The 24,387-nt window shown below is 35.8% G+C and overlaps 1 protein-coding gene across 1 annotated transcript in view; it reads left to right on the top strand.

Moving 5' to 3' along the window:
- Nucleotides 1–24,387, top strand: part of LOC107562899 (gamma-aminobutyric acid receptor subunit beta-2-like) — a 54,770-nt gene that overhangs the window by 14,773 nt on the left and 15,610 nt on the right. The window contains exon 4 of the mRNA XM_016247653.1: nucleotides 10,810–10,892. Within this exon, the coding sequence (XP_016103139.1) occupies nucleotides 10,810–10,892 (83 nt within the window). The remainder of the gene's footprint in view (nucleotides 1–10,809; nucleotides 10,893–24,387) is intronic.

Genomic DNA, 24,387 nt, shown 5'->3' on the forward strand with positions numbered 1-24,387 from the left:
TGTGTGTGTGTGTGTGTGTTTGTGTGTGTGTGTGTGTTCTCTTTACAGTTTTAGTATTATATTATTAAGAATCGCATGTGCTCACATTTCATGAAAATAATACCAACATGCAAATCTTAATGGTTTGCAAAGGCCTCATTTTCTTTAACTAAAGCGTATGCATATATTCTTATTTCTTCTTTTTCATTTAGGGTAACATTTTAAGTAAAATAACTAAGTTTTATTTTAACAATTTTTATGAGATTCATCCATACAGTAAATTTGCATGTATTATTGACTAAATAACAGTGTAAATGCTGGGCGGAGAGGCAGATGTCCAAAAGATGCTTTGATTTAAGCCCTGAAGCTACATGCACAGAAGCAAATCCCAATGCATCACTGCTGCACTTCTCACAGAGTCAAACCATCTAACAGTGCTTCTGTTCCTCAACACTGCCTTCATCTTGAAAGAGAAGTCAGAGACATCAGCAGAAAAATATACTGGCAATTTGCTGCGTGACATTCGAGCTCAGGAAGCTGCATCACCTCGGGCTTGAGAGAATGCAGTCTTACAGTTAGCAGAAAGAGAGTTTAACAGAAGAGTGTGATGCTAACATTTATTTCTTTTTAGATTTTAGGTTAAACTCTAAGTATTCCTCTGTATCAGTGTTCCTCTTATCTGACGTTCAGGTCTTGTCGTCTCTGTAATGAGCTGATGAGCTGATGAGCTGAATCTGGAGTGTTTGATTAGAAACGGTTTGATTTGATAAAGTGTTGGTGTGTCTCCAGGAGCAGGGTTGGGAAACACCACTGTATGTAAGTGTATATCTTAACGTCTGTAATTAAACACTGTTTTGTCCCATTTTATGTTAGATGTTCTCAGCTACTAAGCACTTACATTATAAAACTAAGTTTTGTTATAATGTACTTATTGTTTACATATATATTCTGAAAGAAAATCTGGCCAGATTTGCATTTGCTGCTGTTGAGGTTGGAATACAGGTATGGGTTTTAAAAAAAAGTACACACACACACATACATACATACATATATATAATTGTTACAATTGTTAGGCACTAATATGCAAATGTGTATTTTTTGAAAAGTCAACCATTTTTATTTTATTTTATTTATTTTAAATACATATGTAATTACATATAGGCACTTTAAATAAGTACAGTGTAAGTATATTGTAACACAATTATTTAATTAAGTACATAGTGCTAAGACAAAATATGAAATATGAAGTTGGTCCTTTTTTAAATTTGATTTTTAAATGATCCTGTAAAAATACAGAATCATTAACATATATTTTTTTAATTACAAATATTCTTTGTAGTCAGTCAATTACTGTGCATGCGTAATAACAACAACAACAACAACAACAACAACAATAATAATAATAATAATAATGATACTAAAATATGAAAGATTGGCATACTGTACAGTATATTGACCCAGGCAGCTGTTTTTTAATGTTCACATACAGGTACACTAATGCAGTTAATAAATTGATTTGTAAACAGAAGGTCAGATCTGCACATTAAGACTTGCAGTGAAAAAAATATAGACCTCCTGTTATCTGTTATTGGTGAAAAGCAATAACAAAAAACAAAATTATCTGTTCAATATCATATAGTGTTAAACTGAAAACTGGTTTCAAGAATCACTATCATAAACACAATCATAATGAATGAATCATAATGTGAGTTTTGCCACACATGTTTAATTGCTGGTTAAATGAATTGAGTGACACTGATGTGAGTGCTGTCCCTTCATAAACAAGTGAGAGCCTTTGACTTCACTGACACTCTTTGGCTCTTTACATGTAAGATATCGAGCTGTTATATGAACTCATGCTTGATTATATGTAATTAGATTGAGATATGCTCTTTATGTATAACTAATTATAGTATAATTAGCCCTACATTAGTTGAACTGTCTTGCTGAAGTAAAGAAATGCATCATTAAAGTTATATATATAAATCTGCATTAACAGACTGAGAGAATAATATTGTATAAGTTTCTGCTCAAGAGGTCAAATGCATCATTTGTGACAAAATTTACAAAAACAAAAACAAAACAATGCATATGATAAAAAGCTTCTGAACTAAGCTTGGGCACACCAGAAAAAGTCTTTGCACATGAAAGTGATAATAATTTAGTTACTGCCTTGTTTACTAGACTGTCGCTATGCCATTATATATAATCTGCAGTGTTAATTAAAGATTGCTTGACTTTGGCATTGTTGTGGCCCTACAGTAAAACAGATGGCGTTGTTGTCTATGGGTGTTTGCATTAAAAAAAAACAATGTTTTTATCATAATTATGCAGTGGCAATTAAAGTCTCATTAAAGACTGCATTAATTCAGCAGCATAGAAAGTGTCCACTTTCAAGCCTTTTATTTCTGTATAAAGTTTGTCTAAACACTGTCTGAATCTAATGCTCATTTCACTCTACTGCCATTATACAGCCTATTCTAGTTCTTTTTAACTGTAAAACATTTACATATGAAACACAAACAATTCACCAAACAGAAAAAATGACAGTAAACAAAAGGTTTTAGCCAACAGAAATGCCGTTGTTGTGTATATTCACTTGTTACAGCTATTACACATATGTGATGGTTTTAAGAGCTAGCTATTTGAAATCAATATGTACAACCAACTTCCCTGTGTGCCAACTTGCCCTAGTCTTAGAACATCATTTTTTAATTGTTTTGAGGCCCATTTATACAATCATACTGATTCAAGGGTTTCAAGAGATACACAAGTTTGCCATAATTATCAAACAGCATCGTAGATCAGCTGAAATGATGTTTCCTCTGAAATATAGAAGAGATTTGGTGCTTTGAAAACCATCTGCTGCTGCAAGCTTTGTCATTCATAACGTTTATGGCACGTTACAGGTCATTCATGTTCTTATATTTAACATGCAATGCACTCATTTAGTGATTCTCTAGGTAATTTGTAGGCAGTGTTTTTTTTGATAATCTACTTGACACGAGTAACTTTGCAACTAATGATCCTGTAAAAATACAGAATCATTAACATATATTTTTTTAATTACAAATATTCTTTGTAGTCAGTCAATTACTGTGCATGCGTAATAACAACAACAACAACAACAACAACAACAATAATAATAATAATAATAATGATACTAAAATATGAAAGATTGGCATACTGTACAGTATATTGACCCAGGCAGCTGTTTTTTAATGTTCACATACAGGTACACTAATGCAGTTAATAAATTGATTTGTAAACAGAAGGTCAGATCTGCACATTAAGACTTGCAGTGAAAAAAATATAGACCTCCTGTTATCTGTTATTGGTGAAAAGCAATAACAAAAAACAAAATTATCTGTTCAATATCATATAGTGTTAAACTGAAAACTGGTTTCAAGAATCACTATCATAAACACAATCATAATGAATGAATCATAATGTGAGTTTTGCCACACATGTTTAATTGCTGGTTAAATGAATTGAGTGACACTGATGTGAGTGCTGTCCCTTCATAAACAAGTGAGAGCCTTTGACTTCACTGACACTCTTTGGCTCTTTACATGTAAGATATCGAGCTGTTATATGAACTCATGCTTGATTATATGTAATTAGATTGAGATATGCTCTTTATGTATAACTAATTATAGTATAATTAGCCCTACATTAGTTGAACTGTCTTGCTGAAGTAAAGAAATGCATCATTAAAGTTATATATATAAATCTGCATTAACAGACTGAGAGAATAATATTGTATAAGTTTCTGCTCAAGAGGTCAAATGCATCATTTGTGACAAAATTTACAAAAACAAAAACAAAACAATGCATATGATAAAAAGCTTCTGAACTAAGCTTGGGCACACCAGAAAAAGTCTTTGCACATGAAAGTGATAATAATTTAGTTACTGCCTTGTTTACTAGACTGTCGCTATGCCATTATATATAATCTGCAGTGTTAATTAAAGATTGCTTGACTTTGGCATTGTTGTGGCCCTACAGTAAAACAGATGGCGTTGTTGTCTATGGGTGTTTGCATTAAAAAAAAACAATGTTTTTATCATAATTATGCAGTGGCAATTAAAGTCTCATTAAAGACTGCATTAATTCAGCAGCATAGAAAGTGTCCACTTTCAAGCCTTTTATTTCTGTATAAAGTTTGTCTAAACACTGTCTGAATCTAATGCTCATTTCACTCTACTGCCATTATACAGCCTATTCTAGTTCTTTTTAACTGTAAAACATTTACATATGAAACACAAACAATTCACCAAACAGAAAAAATGACAGTAAACAAAAGGTTTTAGCCAACAGAAATGCCGTTGTTGTGTATATTCACTTGTTACAGCTATTACACATATGTGATGGTTTTAAGAGCTAGCTATTTGAAATCAATATGTACAACCAACTTCCCTGTGTGCCAACTTGCCCTAGTCTTAGAACATCATTTTTTAATTGTTTTGAGGCCCATTTATACAATCATACTGATTCAAGGGTTTCAAGAGATACACAAGTTTGCCATAATTATCAAACAGCATCGTAGATCAGCTGAAATGATGTTTCCTCTGAAATATAGAAGAGATTTGGTGCTTTGAAAACCATCTGCTGCTGCAAGCTTTGTCATTCATAACGTTTATGGCACGTTACAGGTCATTCATGTTCTTATATTTAACATGCAATGCACTCATTTAGTGATTCTCTAGGTAATTTGTAGGCAGTGTTTTTTTTGATAATCTACTTGACACGAGTAACTTTGCAACTACATGTCAACCACCAGTCATTGAGTATTAGTAGCCTGTCTGCTTAATATCTGCTTAAACTTTATTTTAATGATCCACCAACACACATTCTACTGACTATAAGTAATTTAGCAACTACATTATTCTACTAACCCTAACCTTAACCTAGCAGTATAATACTCTAACGGCAGTTAGTTGACATGTAGTTGCAAAATTACTTAGTAGATTGTCTAGTAAATAAAGTGTAACTAAATTGAGTGTATCTATAATTTTACACGGTATTGACTGCTAAATGAAATGTCTCTAGTGAACATTTAACGCATGTGAAATCGGTAACACTTTATCTCGATAGTCCACTTTAGACATTCTTTTAATAGTAAGTAACTTTGCAACTACATGTCAACTAGCAGTTAGTAGAGTATTAGTAAACTGTCTGCTTAATATCTTCTAACACTTTCTTTGTCAACTTATTCTAGTAACCCTTAACATACCCTAACAGTCTACTCTGAGAGTTAGTAGACATGTAGTTGCAAATGAATGAGAATTAGTAGACATGTAGTTACAAAGTTACTTATAGTTAGTAGAATGTCTAAAGTGGACTATCGAAATAAAGTGTAACTGTGAAATCTAGCAGGCCAAGATTTTAGGGAAGCATTGGTGTACTCCAGACATGCAGAATGTGTCAAATTGTAGCAGCAACATTTCTTACCTTTTAGGAAACCTAATTTAGACAATGTCACAAATATTCAATGTGGATATAGCAATCGTATAATGCATTGAAACTCGAAAATGCTTTAGAGGGTTGGGTGAGCGGTGGATTGGTGCCAGTTTAAGCAGAACACCCTAGATGGTAGCACAAGTTGCAAAATAACTTTTTTCTTTCTTTCTTGTATTTCTTTCTTTTTCAGGACACTTGATACGCCTGCTGTTTCTTTTTCACCTTGAGAGCTTTTGTACAGTTGCTTGTATCCTGAGCTAAGGACACCGTAACATCTTATTATCACCCTATACAGAGTCACTAAGAGTGTAGCAAATATATTTTCCTTATCTCTGATCTTTGTGCTCACAACTCTACTCTAAACTTGTACTCTTCTGAACGTTCCCATCCGTATATGAGAAATATCACATGAGCAGGAGTGCGATATGACTCTATATAAGCACAGCTGCGGGTTATTACTGTCATGCTGATACACAGCCATATCGATTCCTAACACCCGCTTGTCTCAAAGAATGAAGGAGGTATAACAATATTTACGTTTTCAAACAGCTGTTCCAAATTTGCTATTCGCTATGGTGTTGAAGAGTCATTTTCAGGACACAGTCAGTGGAGCTATCCTGCATATCTGATATGTCTAACAGAATTAAACAGTTTAGTCTCAGTAAGCTTCATCATTTAACTGTGTGGCAAATGTTTACATGGAATACAATTCCACTTAAACTCCTGGCAATGACAACAGCATGACCCAGTTTAAAGGCTAGTATAATTATACACTACGTAGGTACTTCTTTTGAATAAGTAATTACTTAGAGGCTGTTAAAAAGACAAGCTCTATATAATATGAATGTGTTTAGTGTGAAGGTAATACAGATGTAGTATAGCATCCGTCATGTTGTCACTGACTACGTTCACATGCACGTTTATAGTGGGATTATAATGGGATTGTGGAAATATTGCGATTCAACTTTTTTACGTTGATCAAACTATTACAACAATCAAACTATACTATGCGATTAAGCTCACAATCTTAGTAGCCATAATTGCATTAAACCGTGGCATACGCTGCCTTTACTTACAACAAATAGGCATGTAAACACCTTAATTCTTACTGTATCTTCATCCAGAAACACGACAGCAGCATAATCAACCCCAATAAAGTATGTTCATCACGGCACCGAATAATATCCAAAAGGTCTATACAAACGTGTTTTGTATTTGATGTAAACAAAGTAAAACAGTGGCCAGCAACACGTCTACTGTACGTGAGTTCATCATTTGTCCTGTGCATTGGGGTGTGTGAAGAATGACGCTAAAAATAACCACACTTCTTCGTGAATAATCAGAATAATGAAAACTGCATGTAAACGGGAGTGAAAAGGTTTGCTCATGTCATGTAAGCATCTTACTGCGATTAAGTCCTTGAGCACAACAGTTCTGCTTTATTTAGAACTATTTTCATTGGCGAAATAGTGAAACTATCATTTTTGACAATATAGTGTCAAAAACGTCATTTCAAATCAACTTTTTGTTTATTGAACTTTTGCAATCACATTTGCAATTGCGCTGATATTAGGAAGAACAGCGCTCTGCTCACTCGTGTACTATTGCTGAAATATCATGTCATAAATAAAAAACAGACTCATACAGGTGCATTTTTTGCCCACACATCTTGACATTTCCAACTGACTAGAGGACCGTATATTAAAACATATAAACCATTTGAGAGAATATACATTCTTAAATAAAGATGTTATGATGTTGATGTTTGAGCTGCTAATCGTCAAAATGTTCAACGACGTCCAACGTCTCATTGCAAAATGAAGTGAAGCATTGGGAAACACTCAATACCATATAAAGTGTGAATCCTACACAGCACACAGCAGAACTGCTGCAGCACTGTTTTTGAAGATTTCTGTATCGAAAATACTACAGTGGCACCGCCAGTATTTTGAAGCATCGCCATAGTATACTGTGCAAACCTAGTGTCCTGAACGAACACTATGCGGTAATGCACCATGCATTAATGCTTTGAAATAGCACGACAGTCAAAAGATCTGCCATCCTGATCATATGGCCAAGAAATCCAACCAGCCGCAAACCACAGAGGACCATTTGTGACCCTGGACCACAAATCCAGTCATAAGGGTCAATTTTTCGAAATACATTATCTGAAAGCTGAATAAATAAGCTTTCCACTGATGTATGGTTTGTTAGGATCGGACAATATTTGGCCGAGATACAACTATTTGAAAATCTGGAATCTGAGGGAGCAAAAAAATCTAAATATTGAGAAAATCATCTTTAAAGTTGTTCAAATGAAGTTCTTAGCAATGCATATTACTAATCAAACATTAAGTTTTGATATATTTACGGTAGGAAATTTACAAAATATCTTCATGGAACATGATCTTTACTTAATATCCTAATGATTTTTGGCATAAAAGAGAAATGTATAATTGTGACACATACAATGTATTGTTGGCGATTGCTACAAATATCCCCCAGTGACTTAACACTGCTTTTGTGCTCCAGGGTCACATTTGTGTCCTCTATTATCACTGCATCCTTCCCCTGGTAATTTGGTGCCTTTTCACTCTTCGTAAAATCGTCGTTCATGTAAACAGTAACGCAGAGTCCGCTCTGAATATTTTGAGGCACTTTATTCTGAGGCACGTACTAACTCTGCTGATGGAGAAAAGTCTTCACTTATATGTCAAGTTGTCTAAGTAGTCTCGACCACACTCTTACCTTGAGACTCTCTCACTAACACCATTTGCTTCCTTAACAACAGCTGCCAGCCCTGCTAGCAAATTTAACGATCTGAACAAGCTCTCCCTGAGGAATTCATATCATTCTTTTCCCTCTTTGTTCTTGCAGAGGCTTGCCAGTCGACTAACACACCCAGGGCCCTTATTCTGCTTGAGCGATTTTGGCAGGTTATAACTTTGAAAGGTGAAAGAGTACAGCCCTAGACAGGGCCAGCTGCCTCGCATTGCTGTTTCCCTTCCAAAATGAATGTAATGTTAATTATCTCACCAACCAAAGCCAGAACAGGCTTTATTGAAAAACTAATAGCTTTTGAATATTAATAAGCACACCCCAGGAGCCTTTATAACTCAGAAGAAAGGTGTTTTGCAGTCTCTTTCTTCCTATGGTCACTTTGAATGACATAAATGATGTTATGGTAATTCTTTGTGCTTCTTTAGGGTTAAGTCTATAGTTTAGAACTGAGCATGAGTTTATTATTTAGTGCCTTTGTTCAGAAAGCCATTATCTGGCCCATTCTGCTCTCTTTTTCTCAGATTCATCAGCATTTTTTAATGAAACTTTGATATTAAAGGAAGCAATATACAAGCCTTCTGGTAGAAGTCTCTGTTAGGTGCACCTGGATTATTACCAATGCAATATACAGTACTGTAGCGTATGCATCAAAGAAGATATTAATACCCCTTTTGCTTGCCCTCTTTTCTTTGGTATTCCCACTTGCTATGGGAACCACAGTTACAACACGGAGGCAAGGTGATTCTGGTATGACTTGAAACTAGGACACAGATTTTCGCTCATCTATCAATCCCTGCAAGAAGATTTCTCTTGTATCTACCACTGCAGTGAACGTTTGCAGCACTTCCAACACCTTCTCTTAGTTCAAACCCTCTTTACTGCTCATCTCACATGCTTTCTGTTTGGAAGAGGAAAACACTGACTATTCAATTCACTAAAAGTAAAAAGCTTTTTAGACTTGACATTGCAGTCATACATTCAAAAGGAAGTGCAGTGAGAGGGTTATATTAACTTTAATTTTTTACTCAGCTATAAATAAAGCACATCTTAGTACTCTAAACATGGCAATCTCTGTTTTGTAGCAGCAGCAAGTGTCTGTGAACTCACACATATTGCAGATCAACATCAATTCACAAATTTCTTTTTAAGTCATGTTTACTTGGGAATATGTGACATTGGGTTGATTTTATCCACCAGTAATGGACTGGATCTGCAAAGCCACTAGTGAAGAGTTTACATTTGCATGTGATTGTTGATTTCAAGGAGGTAATTCTGCTGCATGATCATTTGATACAGGTAGCGCATACTCATGATTTATTTTGAAGCTAGAGTTATTTTACAGTACTTAACCCTTAGTTGTGTTAATGCACCTAATACATTTGAATTACATCATTGCAATTGCATACATTTTGCCACAACAATCTTAAAAACATGAATTTTGCAGTTACAATCAAGGTAACCTTGTGCAGAAACATGCATGTTTTAACCCTCTGTTGTTGTTCACGTGGTGGGGTTTTATGGTACTAAGTTACATTTATGGAATAGATTGGTCCATTAAACTGTGGTAAATGCTTTAGTGCACAGACTTAAGTTTGGCCTCTTTTTTTGGCCACTAAGTTTTAAGTTTGGCCACTTGGCAGATAATTGCTGAAGTGAAAGTTAAAAAAGTGAAAGTAAAAAAAAAAAGTTATCGAAGTTAATTATGTAAAATGCACAGAAATGCTATTTTAATATATATATATATATATATATAATATAATATAATACATTTTTTTTACAGTTTTACTGTAAAACTGCAAGAAATTCAAAGCCATGAATTTAAAGAAGTTGTGTTCAAAATTTGAGGTTGATATCTCAAAAAATGAGCTTTTAGTAATATTTAGTTTGAGCGCAGTACCAAACTTTTCCACTAGATAAAAACGTACTTTCCATTTGTTTCCATTGCGGTCATTTTTGATCAAGAAGAATGCAAGTTTCTTTTTTACCAGGACAATTTAATCTTTTTGAATCACGTCCTTTATTTGTATTTATTTATTTATTTTGTTCACTTAACAAGTGCCAAAACCTTTACCAAGTTTCATACCATTCCGATGACGTAAAAAAAACTAAATTAATAATAATAATAAATAAATAAATAAACACTTTTCGGTAAAAAAAATGACTAAACAGCACCAGAGGGTTAAACTAATATCTTGCACCCAGAGTACTTCAAGTGCTCTGTCCTTCATCTGGAGGTTTGGAGGAAGATAAAAAATAAAAAGAAAGTGTTACTGATTTTTTTTTCAGACAATGTATCAATTCAATTCAATTATGTCTCATTTTCCTTACACCTCTGATGAAACATTTTTAATATTTTATATTTATACATTATACACTAGTGTGAGATTGGGAAAAAGAAGAAAATCCTTTTGTACACTTTACCTTGAAAGGAAATTACATAAAACATGGAGAAAAAGAAAGACCTAGGAATGTGAAGGAGTATGTTGGAAATAAATTACTCTGGTATGGACTTGACTATATAATGAACAGGATGCTGGAGAAATAGTTGCTTATAGTGACTAACAGTGACACTCTCTGTGTGCGCAGGATCACGACCACTGCCGCCTGCATGATGGACTTGCGCAGATACCCGCTTGATGAGCAGAACTGCACGCTGGAAATCGAGAGCTGTGAGTGTCCCATGAGACTTTTTTCTTTCATTCTCTGCATTGATTTTTCATATTCATCTGACATAAATGCATTGTATATAGTGCTTTTTTCCTAGATTTTGTTATATTGCATCCTTATGCTACAATGATTTAAATTACTTTCCCCACCTCATTCTGCACTCCATAGCCAATAATGACAAAAGAAAATCCCAGGTTTGTGATAACCTTGCAAATTACAAAAGAACCCCGCTGAAATATCACATTGCATAAGTATTCATACCCTTAACTCAGTACTTAGCTGAAGCACCTGCAGCAGCGATTACAAACTTTTGCGTGTATAATAGGACAAGCTTTGCACACCTGGATCAGGGAGTTTTCTGTCATTATTCCCCGCAGATCCTCTCAAGCTCAAGTTGAAGGGACAGACATTTTCAGATCTCTTCAAAGATGTTTGATTGGGTTTAATTTTGGGCTCTGGCCGGGCCACTCAAGACCATTCAAAGAGTTGACACTAAGCCACTTGCATTATCTTGGCTGTGTGTTTAGTTTGAGATCCAGAGTGTTCTGCACCAAGTTTTCTGTATTTTGCAGTGTTCGATTCAAGTTCAATTCAAGTTTATTTGTACAGTGCTTTCCACGATACAAATCATTGCAAAGCAACTTTACAGCAAATTAAGTGTTCAGCTTTCCTTGACCATGACCAGTACCCCAGGGCCTGCCTCTGAAAAACATGTTTCTAAAACATGTTTCTCACAGTTTAAAAGTTCTTTAGGTGCTTTTTTGCAAATACCAAGGGGCCTTTCATGTGTCTTCACTGAGAAAATACTTTTCGTCTGGCCACTCTGTCATAAAGTGGAGTAATGCAGTGATGGTTGTTGGTTCGTGGTCAGCAGGAGACCAGCCTTTGGAAGATTTCTTGGTTGTTCCAAAGCTCTTCCATTGAAAAGATATGAAGGCCACTCTGCACTATGCAGTAGGTTTTGTACCCTTCCCCAGATCTGTGCCTCAGTCTCTGAGCTCTGCAGGGCTGTTCCTTTGACTTGGTTTTTGCTCTGATATGCATTTTCATCTGTTTGACCTTGAATAGACAGGTGTGTGCCTTTCATGTCTGATAATCTGAATTTGCAGCAGATGAATTAGCTCCAGTCAAAGTGTAGAAACATCTCAAAGATGATCCAGAGAAATGGGATGCAACCTAACCAACCCTTTTCACTAAATTTCACAAAATTTCAAGTCATAGCAATGCGATGTTTGCATTTGTTTGTAAAAGGCCTGGTTGTCTCTAAACTTTCGGAATGAGAGTAAAGCAGAAATTATTGTTTTTGGACCTTCAGATTCAATTCACAGTCCCAAGATAAATCTTGACGGGCTGTCTTCTTGTGTGAAGACATTGGTGAAAAATCTGGGTTTTGTCTTTGATGAGTCTCTGAAATTTGATAAGCAGATAAACTTGGTGGTGAAATCATGCTTTTTTCAGCCATCAAACGTAAAGTCATTTCTCTCTTTCAAAAAACAATTTTAAAAAGTATTGCATGCCTTTACTTCTTCCAGGCTGGATTACTGTAATTCTCTTTATGTTGGGATTAGCTAATCAGCTCTGTCCCTATTACAGTTAGTTCAAAATGCAGCAGCCAGACTGCTCACTGGTACTTGAAAACGGGATCACATCACTCCAATTTTACAATCTCTGCGCTGGTTGCCAATGCACCACATTTTAAAATACTACTTATAGTGTATAAATCTTTAAATGGTAAGGCTCCATTTTACCGTTCTGACCTATTGATAAAGCATTTTCTAACTAGATAACTTCTGTCATCTAACCAGAGACTGTTGGTTATTCCTAGGTCGAAGTATAAGTGTAGAGGTGACTGTGCCTTCTCTGTAGTTGCCTCCAGTCTCTGGAATAACTTACCCATCACAATCAGACTTGCTCCCTCGGTATCAGTTTTTAAGTCTATTTGTTCGGTAAGGCTTACAATCTGTATTAATGCTTTCCTGCCTTTTGTTTTAATTGCTATTTTATTGTCTTTTGTCTAATTTTTTAAGTAAATGTGTTTTAGGGTTTTTATTTTTTCTATTGCTGTAAAGCACATTGGACAACCATGGGTTGTAATTAATGGTGCTATATAAATAAAATTGCCATTAGTTGATCTGAAACGGTGATGCGTTGACAGCAATGTCGGTACGCAACTGAGTGATCAGAACTTATTTACCCAGGACATTTTTTTATTTTGGTTGTGCATGCTCACCTGCGCACCACTTATGTGCATCCCTGTGCAAATACATAGCTTCAAGTATGAGATATTTCAAACAAATCAACTTCAGTGATCATTTTGATTTGGAATCATGCCCAATTCAGATTTATTTATTTTTCTTCTAGCAGAAACACAAGAGAGGTTTCTGAGAGCACAATGTGCGTGTAGAGAGAGCCAGCCGTACTCCACCATTACCTTAATTAGGATGACCTTCATCTCCATAAAGCCAGGAGATAAAGAGAGCCAGTCAGCATTCGTGCTACACAGCGCCATGAGCAGAAAAGGCCTAATCAAATCTAATTGCCACTATATATGTGGTGTGCGCTGGGAAAGAGTAGAGATCCAGCAGGAATCCTCCAGCGTCTGCTGTTACGTACGGCCCACTGGCTGCTGCCATTAAAGCAGAGAGACGTAAAGCTAAGAGCTGGAGGAGATCAGGAGAGGGCACGTGTGTACACTTGCTAATTGTGCTCTTGTGAACTCCAACACATTGGCTGCATTGAAGCTTAATGCCATTAGTTGATCTGAAACGGTGATTGTGCATTGACAGCTGTCAGCAATGTCGGTACGCAAATGAGTGAACAGAACTTATTTACCCAGGACATTTTTTTATTTTGGTTGTGCATGCTCATCTGCGCACCACTTATGTGCATCCCTGTGCAAATACATAGCTTCAAGTATGAGATATTTCAAACAAATCAACTTCAGTGATCATTTTGATTTGGAATCATGCCCAATTCAGATTTATTTATTTTTCTTCTAGCAGAAACACAAGAGAGGTTTCTGAGAGCACAATGTGCGTGTAGAGAGAGCCAGCCGTTGCCATTAGTTGATCTGAAACGGTGATGCGTTGACAGCAATGTCGGTACGCAACTGAGTGATCAGAACTTATTTACCCAGGACATTTTTTTATTTTGGTTGTGCATGCTCACCTGCGCACCACTTATGTGCATCCCTGTGCAAATACATAGCTTCAAGTATGAGATATTTCAAACAAATCAACTTCAGTGATCATTTTGATTTGGAATCATGCCCAATTCAGATGTATTTTTTTTTCTTCTAGCAGAAACAAAAGAGAGGTTTCTGAGAGCACAATGTGCGTGTAGAGAGAGCCAGCCGTACTCCACCATTACCTTAATTAGGATGACCTTCATCTCCATAAAGCCAGGAGATAAAGAGAGCCAGTCAGCATTCGTGCTACACAGCGCCATGAGCAGAAAAGGCCTAATCAAATCTAATTGCCACTATATATGTGGTGTGCGCTGGGAAAGAGTAGAGATCCAGCAGGAATCCTCCAGCGTCTGCTGTTACGTACGGCCCACTGGCTGCTGCCATTAAAGCAGAGAGACGTAAAGCTAAGAGCTGGAGGAGATCAGGAGAGGGCACGTGTGTACACTTGCTAATTGTGCTCTTGTGAACTCCAACACATTGGCTGCATTGAAGCTTAATGCTAAGACAGTGAAAAACGCACAAATCCATCCTTGTTGTCAGTGGTCTCTCAGCTAAGAAAATGTTTTTCTTTCTTAGTTTTTTTTTTCCTGCAAGCGTTTTAATTGTGAAATGGCATTCTGTATTGATGTCCTGTCAGAAAGCATAATGTGTCTATAACCTCAAATCCTCTGACAGTCCCATGAACTGTTATCTAATTGGTTTTGCTGTTTTTCGTTTTCCCCAAGCTCTTTCCAAGTTTCTCACACGTTTCATTTTCTTTCAAGCAAACTCCGCAGAGGATTGTGAGAACACAGCACCAGCTGTACTCCACCTATAGCAATGCCAAGGTCACGGGTTCATTTCCCAGGGAGCACATATTGATGAATGTATACTGAATGCACTGTAAGTCTCTTTGCAAAAATGGTTAGTGGGGTCAGATGGCCAGGTCATCCTCTGAAGGGACTCCCGCAGTCTATTCATGCATAACACACACAAGACGGCCTGAGCTAGCTGGATCATACAAGCTGGTGCTACACAACTTTCAGAGTGTGCAGGGTTTTACCGGTGTGCCTGCAGACATGCACCACAGTGAGCACTTCCGAGTCTGAACACACAGAATCATAGGTTTTACAGGTTAGTGGCATGAATAATGTGTCCTGCTGGATTATTTTGAGTGTATAGACCGATCAATACATTTGTTGAGTTTTGTACTTGCACTAAATAAAAAAAGTCTCTGCTTTCTAACAGTGTAATTGTTTCGATTCTACTCCCAGCCATTGTCAAGCTATCATCATTTAAAGGGTGGCTGTCATTAAAACTTGTTTAGAGAAAACAGTCTCTAAAGATTTCAAACAACTTTCCTGAGTTAAATTAGATGTTCAACATTTATTGTTGGAATTTCATAACAAAACCTTTGAGTATTTTAAAGTAGAGAGTTAAATAATAAATAAACAAGACTTAAGAGTCCAAGTTATAAAGTTATGCAAGTTATACATTTTTATAACCACGTTTCTCCACAAACTGTAACATCCACATTATGATTAAATGTACCACATATAATCACAGAGAGTTTTTGCACTTAGCAGGTATGCTAGATATCCACAAGCATAACTTTATTTTGTGGTTTGTTTTCTTAGATTTATCAGTGTACTTATTACTTTTGTAAGAACAGGAATCTAGAGGTGTGACTTTCATAAAGTCTTCATTCATTCATTCATTACATGTATCTTTTTTCTGTACTGTGATCTTTTTCCAAATAACTGCTGCTTAACAGCATATAAACATGCAACAAACTGTGACTGACAGCTTCATATTTTGGAGAACTGGTCTATATTTGTTAAAGCAGGCAGTTGTTGACCAGATTTCATGCTGATAGTAAAATGTCTAGCCATGTGAGATCATGTGGCCAGTGGATTGATGGCAGTCCAGTTACACTGTGGCTCGCTGTGTGTTATAGACATCAAGTGCATTCATGGAGAAACCCCCAAAAAAGAAAGAATTTCTGACAGCTTCAAGATCAGGTGTGCATTTGTGCGCTTTAAATAGCACAACACATTACAGCATGCCTATTACTAGCATATTGACTGTTTATTAATACTTATAAAGCACATATTAATGTCTTATTCTGCTTGAGCATATTTTAGACTCACTTTGAGGGTAAATCAAATAACTTAAGATTAATGACACTGAACAAGGACAAGTACAATATGAAAAAAAAACACAAAACAAACAGGATTATAGCATGAAGGTGCATTGGCAATCATACTGTCAATTGCTGAAGAAAAGAAAAGAAAAGAAGCACAGCACCTGAAACTGCCGACATGGATATCTCATGAATATTTAATAAGGCAGGCATTGGGACAATTTATGATTGGCTGTAGCTAAGCAACTAGCCATAACGTTTTACTCTATTAACTCACGTATATTACAGCAGACTCTGAATCTTCAGCATCTGGGAACTTTTCCTTGTCTTTAAAATGATGTTAAATTGAAAAAACATATCATTCCCCTATATATTAACGAAGCTTTGCTCATTTCATTTTACATGGGAATTGGAAACAGGGAAATCCCCTCGAAAGGGCATGAACTGCATCATAATTACTGTAAACAGGAACCCAAAAGTTGCAGCGTACACATTTTTCCTTTAACCCTAATTGGACATACGAGGTGCTAGTAGAAACAGTGCTGTTGTTTGCAAAACATATTGTAGGTCACAATAAATAGATTTCTAGGCATTTCAGTGCAGCTCCTACTTCATCACAGCCCACCGAACCCGCCCCCCGTTTTAGCTGATGGCTGCTCTCTCTATGTCTTGAGAAAATGTCATGCATGGAGAGATGAACTGTGACTTGTCCCTAAGGAGAGCTACAAAACGAATATCTGCCATGACGTACAACCAGACTAAATGTAACTCTAATAAAGGTACAATAACAAAGGAGCAGCCGCACAAATCCATTCATCTACTCGCTAGGTCACAGAAGAAAGATGCGGAAACTGTGACAGCACTGGTCTTTGAAGTCAAGACCTCCAGTGACGCACAATCCATGGTCAACAAGACAACAGCAAAGGCCTAAGAGTGCTTAAGTGGCATTCATAAAACATAAATAAATATTCTTGCTTCAATCCCATTAGACCAGGGGTGCCCAGTCCTTCTCCTGGAGGAAATTTGTGCTTGTGGTGACGTTTCTGCAACACCAATATTACGTAATTTATTGCACGTTTCACGACGGTTTCAAAGTTAAATGTCTAGTGAGTGCGCTTAAACGTGCATTCAACACGTGACCGTGACACGTTTTTATAACTTTGCTTCAGGCACGTATTGCAGCGTTTTTTTTTTTACGTTGTTCAGTCATGTATTGCGGAGGTTTCGAATTCAAATGTCCAGGAGTGTCGCTAAAAGTTTAATGCTCTATCGTGTTGGAAAATAACAAATCACCTCCACCAAACCCAACCTGATAGTGTTAACGAACGCAAAAGTGATATAAAAACACATTCGCTGATTCAACCATGCAATTATAACTTCCTTCTACGCAGTAGACATATTTTCTTTTGTCTTCTCCAGATGTTAACTGATGGACTGGAGTGCTGTGGATTATTGTGATGTTTTTATCAGCTGTTTGGACTCTCATTCTGACGGCACCCATTCACTGCAGAGCATCCATTGCTGAGACACTGATGCAATGCTACATTTCTCCAAATCTGATGAAGAAACAAACTCATCCTAATCTTGGAGTACATTTTCTGGGTCAACTATTCCTTTAAGTTTTGTAGAAGCATGCAGTCATCATACATTCATGCATTTTTTTTTACCATGTTTATTATTTTTATTGGTCACACTTTAGTTTGGGGATCAATTCTCACTATTAACTAACTATTAACCACAACTTTTTCCCCAATGAACTCCTAATTTGCTGCTTAATAATATTTAGTGAGGTTGTAAAGTTTATGTATGGGGTAAGATTAAGGGATCTAAAATATGCCCATGCAGAATAAGACATAAATATATGCATTATAAGTACTAATAAACAGCCAATATGCAAGCAATATGCATCCTAATGAGCAACTAGTTAATAATGAGAACACCTATGGTGTTTCCTTAAAGGGATAGTTCACCCAAAAACGAAAATTTGCTGTTAATTTACTCACTCTCAGGACATCTTAGAAGTAGGTGACTTTTATTCTTCAGCAGAACAGTAAAGAAGATATTTAGGTGAAACCTTTATCCTTGGCAATTCATATAATGCACGTCTATGGCTGCCAGTTTTTGAGTGTCAAAAAAAGAATTAGACAAGACCAAATCAATACCTGTGGCTCCTGATGATACATTAAAGTGTTATGAAGTGAAACGATCGGTCTGTGTAAGAAAATTAACATTATTTAGAACATTATTACCTTTAATCCACAGCCTGGGCAAATGGTTCAGTGCGTTCACGACTGTCTGGAGCGCGGTCTTCTGCTGTCACGTGTATGAGCTTCTTTGTGTGTAGAAACTTTGCTTCTCTGGGTTTTCCGAGTACAGAACAGTACGCGGAAATGTAATGTAATTTCATCATCAGAAGAGACACAACAGGTTATGAACGCATAATATGCAGCCAACGAGCTTCCTCTGAGTCATAACAGCGATCGCGGAAGAGAAAACACAGTGCTGGAAGCAGCTCATTCTCATTAGATCGCGCACGTCATTGGAAAATTAATAGACTTGTGTGCAAACTGAGAGAGATGACCAAGAACATGTGATTTTAGGGGTATTTTCATAACAATAAAGGATTGTTTCACTAAAAATCTTCTTTACTGTTCTGTTGAAGAATAAAAGTCACTTACATCTTAGATGTCATGAGAGTGAGTAAATTAACAACAAATTTTCGTTTTGGGTGAGCTATACCTTTAAAAATAATAATAATAATAATAATAATCATCATCATCATCATAATGCAATAATTATTGTAAAAGTTTGACTAGATTGTCATACTTTGGTCTGAGAGAAGAATAAGTGTCGAAAATAAATGATGAAGTCATGATCAAAAGTTTCCAAGACTATTTTAATGTAACCTTTATGTGACCAAAAGAAAAAAAAAAGTTATCATGCTTGAACAAAATCAATATTTGTAATCAAGCCTCAAATGAAATTGTTATGTATAAGAAAATGTCCAATCAGTGTAATTTTCCCACAACGTTTTCAGGGCGTATTTTGTGATGACTGGTTGACTGTACATTATCTTATGCTGATTTAGCCATGCTTATTAAATATAACTCAAATAATTTCATGTCCAATCCATTTTAAGAAGAAAGTAGCTGCAGAGTGTCCAGGTTGATCTTAAAGTAATATTTGTGTTATGCAAAATATTTGACAAATAGGGAATGAGAATAGCATGTATTTTCCATAGAGGTGACTTACCATAGTGTTTGACTTTTATTTTACTTTTGATGGCCTAATCTGGTTTTACCAGGCCTCTGCATATTACTGCATATTAATTTTCTGCACTGCCGAAGCACAACACACAGAGCCGGCAGCCGTCAGAAGCAATTCTGGGACTGCATATAACTGCTGTATAAAGAGGTTTGCTTGTATAGGTGTCTTGTTTTGACTTAGATTCTCCTGCGCTGTGTTTGTGCAAAGTTATGGAGATGATATACCATGTGTGAGTTTAGGGACACTTTTAATTGCACACTAGAAATAGGATTAAAGCAGCTTTGAACCGTCTGGATCAAGCATTTCTTTAGAGGCACACATGCACTGCTGGAGACATTCCCCATCTAGATTTGCTTTTCTTTCTTGTTGAATGTGCTAGCAGGCGATTCTATTACGTGCATATGAATAAGAATGGGAAGATATATAACTAGAGGGCCTTTTGGCACCCCTTTGACACTCAGGGGTGAGCGTTTTATCTTTTTTTTTCATTCTTTTTTAGGCAGACCAGCCCTGGTTTAGAACAGTTCAGACACTATTGAAGTGCATCCCATCTGCAGGTTATTTATTTTTTAATCCTTATTAATTTCCATAATGCTTTCATGGGAGGCAATTTTCTGAATTTCCATTTGTCCTCATGCACGCAAACAGCACGACTGTTTTCCAAACTTGCAAGTCATGAAATAAGTAAGAGTCAGAGACACTGTTCTAAACGCTTTGTGAGTTGCCTAACTGGGCAGCATTTTTAGGCATTATACTCGAAACACACAGAACTTAAAGGCTGTTCCAAAACTCTTCTAAGATACTGTAATTTATGTGATTTCTAAGGCAGCATCACATGTGTCAATCCCATAATCGATTTTGACAAGCGCAGTGAAAATTGCAGCCAAAGAAAGAAACGTTCCAAAGTGATTACACAACAAGTTCACTTAAAAGTTGTATGGTTCTCTTCTGTAATTCTGTGGCGCTAATTATTAATTATTAACAAATTTTAGAATTTAAATCATTAATTATGAAACATTGGTTCAGTACAGATACGTTCAGCATTCAGCATGTAAAACTTCATAAAGAAACCTTAGAAGTAAAAGCGAAACAAAACTTTTATAAAAAAATGTGTTTAACGGTATTATAAATACACTTTTTAATTCTTCATCAATTCTGCGAGGTTTAAAAAAATGCTCAGACTAATAGAGAACAACAATCGGGTTCCAGAAGTAAAAACTCCATTGGATTTATATGCATATTTTGCAATAACATTTAAATACATTGTTTCTATAGAAACAAGCAATAACTTCAAATACGTAAATAATTTTTGCATTTCACCATCATTTCTATTTCAGTTGTGTCATTTTCAATGCTTCAGGGGATTGTAGTTCTTCCTCTTATTAGTTCACAGTCTTGTACCTTTGTCGTTTTGTCCAATTTTCAAATCTTGCTTTAAATAAAAATGATGCTATGTAATGCTGCTGTGATTTATCACATTGTTACAGGTTGGTTTAGTTCACTTTAACCAATCCCTATGGGAAAAAATGAATGGAACACATACCAGAATCAACGCCACCAAAAAAAAGTGGGCAGGTACTAATGCACTCTAATGACTTTTTAACCCATTATTTGGGTGACCATTATGTGCATATGCATTAGTATTAGATTATTGCATTAACTAAGCAACACGCTAACAGCAATGTCTCCTATGTGCATTGCAAAGGAAGTTACAGCCATTTAAGAGGCTGCATTTCAGCTAAAAAGCCGTAAAACAGCGTTCAGTATGATGACTAGAATTAGCTGAACAGCATTGCTCTTCCTTCTCCTCATGCACGTTGTCCGCAGCTAGCGGAGCGATTCAAATGCAGTGATGTAAGAGCCCTGACAGGAATGTTAGCAAAAGCTAATTTGCTAAGTCGGGCTCAATGACATAGAAACAATGGAGTTAAGTGGCTTTGAATGGCGCAACCAACCACACAAATGCCATTATTCCCTGCAAAAAATTATGATGGCATGTCTGTGTGACGTAATGTGTGTTGAACAGAAAAGAGTGATGCAGTGAAAGCTGAACCAATCTGGAGCTTAAGGTAATTAATGCACGACTGGACACAATTAATTCATGGATCATCTATACAAACATTTCACGAACAGGTTTCTTGAACGAATTCATTTTTGTTTTTGTTACTTTAAAACAGAAATTGTTAATAATATAAAATGATGTCATATAGGTTTGGAAGACGTGAGGGCAAATAAAATCACTGCATCTTGGTCACACTTTATTTTAAGGTCCAACTAATTGTAAACTATGACTTTTGCCTTAATAAACTCCTAATTTGCTGCTTATTAATAGTTAGTAAGGTAGTTGTTAGTTTAGGTATGGGGTGGATTAAGGGATCTAAAATATGCTCATGCAGAATAAGACATTAATATGTGCTTTATAACTACTAATAAACAGCTAATGTGCTAGTAATATGCATGCTAATGAGCAACTAGTTAATAGTGTGATTTGTTGCCTTAACTTATAAATGTAACCACCACACAATTTATTAATGTGCTCACAAACCCTTGGAGAGTTCATTTTTGTTTTTGTTACTTTAAAACAGAAATTGTTAATAATATAAAATGATGTCATATAGGTTTGGAAGACGTGAGGGCAAATAAAATCACTGCATCTTGGTCACACTTTATTTTAAGGTCCAACTAATTGTAAACTATGACTTTTGCCTTCATAAACTCCTAATTTGCTGCTTATTAATAGTTAGTAAGGTAGTTGTTAGTTTAGGTATGGGGTGGATTAAGGGATCTAAAATATGCTCATGCAGAATAAGACATTAATATGTGCTTTATAACTACTAATAAACAGCTAATGTGCTAGTAATATGCATGCTAATGAGCAACTAGTTAATAGTGTGATTTGTTGCCTTAACTTATAAATGTAACCACCACACAATTTATTAATGTGCTCACAAACCCTTGGAGAATAACAACACTTGGCGGAAACCGTTGTGTGTTTTTACGTTACGCATATGTGGAGTGTGTGCTGGGTAGAATACAATTGCTTTTTCAAAATATGGTTCTTTTGATGAAACATCTTGCTCTTTCATAATCTTTTGCAGCTTGGGTGTTTCCGTTTACTCCTCTCTCGTTCTCCTGCTGTGGATCTTTCTCTCTGATCTACTATTCTCTCACGTTTTGGCCGTCAGTCTGATAACTGGAGGATAACTCGTCCACGAGTGGATTATGCAAGGCCAAGAGAGTTTCTGCCGTTTGCCCCGATACAATACGATGCTTCTCAATCATTTATGGCTGACTACATGGGCTGCTGTTCGTGTTTCTGTCAGTTTCGGCACAGAGAGCACTGGAGCAAACAAAATATCTCATGTTTTGCTTGAATATTTATGATGGCTTTTTTTCTGCAGCTGAGCTCAGAAACGTATTGCCGTATGATTTGACTTGACAATGAGTTTGACCCAAGGCTTGCATGCGCTTATCCTCCGCTCTCTAATAACACAGGTCCAGGTTGGCCTCAAGTCCACAAAAAATAAATAATAAAATAAATAAAAACACGTTGCACAAACTCATCCCTCTGTTGCTAATATATCATATCACGACATTTCAGAGCTCTTTTCAGGTGTTCACAGCTGAACTTGATTTCACTTTTCATCATTTATAATTCTTCACATCTTAGCACGCCTTGAAAAATTTAACATTTTAAATTATGAATATGCAAGGCTTATAATGGATAAAGGCACTGTAGCTTTTTATTTTGTAGTTTGCTTTAAATTACTGTTTATAACTTGGCAACATTATCATTTTTCCAACCATTTAAGATCACGTAAAAGTGTTCATTTCGTCAAATTCAAGAGTTATTTTATATTTTTCCTGATATTTATTGTTGTTTTATGTGGCATCTGTCCAGGCAACATCACAGCTGTGAGATAAGCTTCATAAATGTCATATTTTTTTTGGGTCACTAACTAATCAACTTTAGTTAGCTGTGCAAGTGTGTGTTCATTTGTGTGATGGGCTGGGAATTGCAAGATTATGCAGATTGTCATAAACTGAGACAGTAAGCTGCATTATTTCTTCTATAGTAAATAAATTACCTTTGATTTTATTAATTAAAGGGGTTGATATAATTTGATTTCAGGTTTGATTATGTCGCATTTTTTCAGGCTTTTAATGCTGATTCACAGACACACACACACACACACACACACACACACACATATAGGCTATATACTGTATATATATATATATATGTAACAATTTGTGTGTCTATAAGACTTGCGAAATAAATTATATAAATATTTATTTAAATATATTTAATGTATTTGTAATATATAATGTAATATTATTTAGCTTTATGTTTTTCAGTAATTAATTTTACTGAAGACTGTTTATAACCTGGCAACGTTATCATTTTTCCAACCATTTAAGATCACGTAAAAGTGTTCATTTCGTCAAATTCAAGAGTTATTTTAAATTTTCCTGGTATTTATTGTTGTTTTATGTGGCATCTGTCCAGGCAACATCACAGCTGTGAGATAAGCTTCATAAATGTCTTGTTTTTTTTGGGTCACTAACTAATCAACTTTAGTTAGCTGTGCAAGTGTGTGTTCATTTGTGTGATGGGCTGGGAATTGCAAGATTATGCAGATTGTCATAAACTGAGACAGTAAGCTGCATTATTTCTTCTATAGTAAATACATTACCTTTGATTTTATTAATTAAAGGGGTTGATATAATTTGATTTCAGGTTTGATTATGTCGCATTTTTTCAGGCTTTTAATGCTGATTCACACACACACACACACACACATATAGGCTATATACTGTATATATATATATATGTAACAATTTGTGTGTCTATAAGACTTGCGGTGGCTTTAAACATGGCTGTAATAGTTATTTTGGTTGACAACACTACTTCTGTGTG

This window comes from Sinocyclocheilus grahami, unplaced genomic scaffold, assembly GCF_001515645.1.
Source record: "Sinocyclocheilus grahami isolate Dianchi unplaced genomic scaffold, SAMN03320097.WGS_v1.1 scaffold847.1, whole genome shotgun sequence".
NCBI lineage: Eukaryota > Metazoa > Chordata > Actinopteri > Cypriniformes > Cyprinidae > Sinocyclocheilus > Sinocyclocheilus grahami.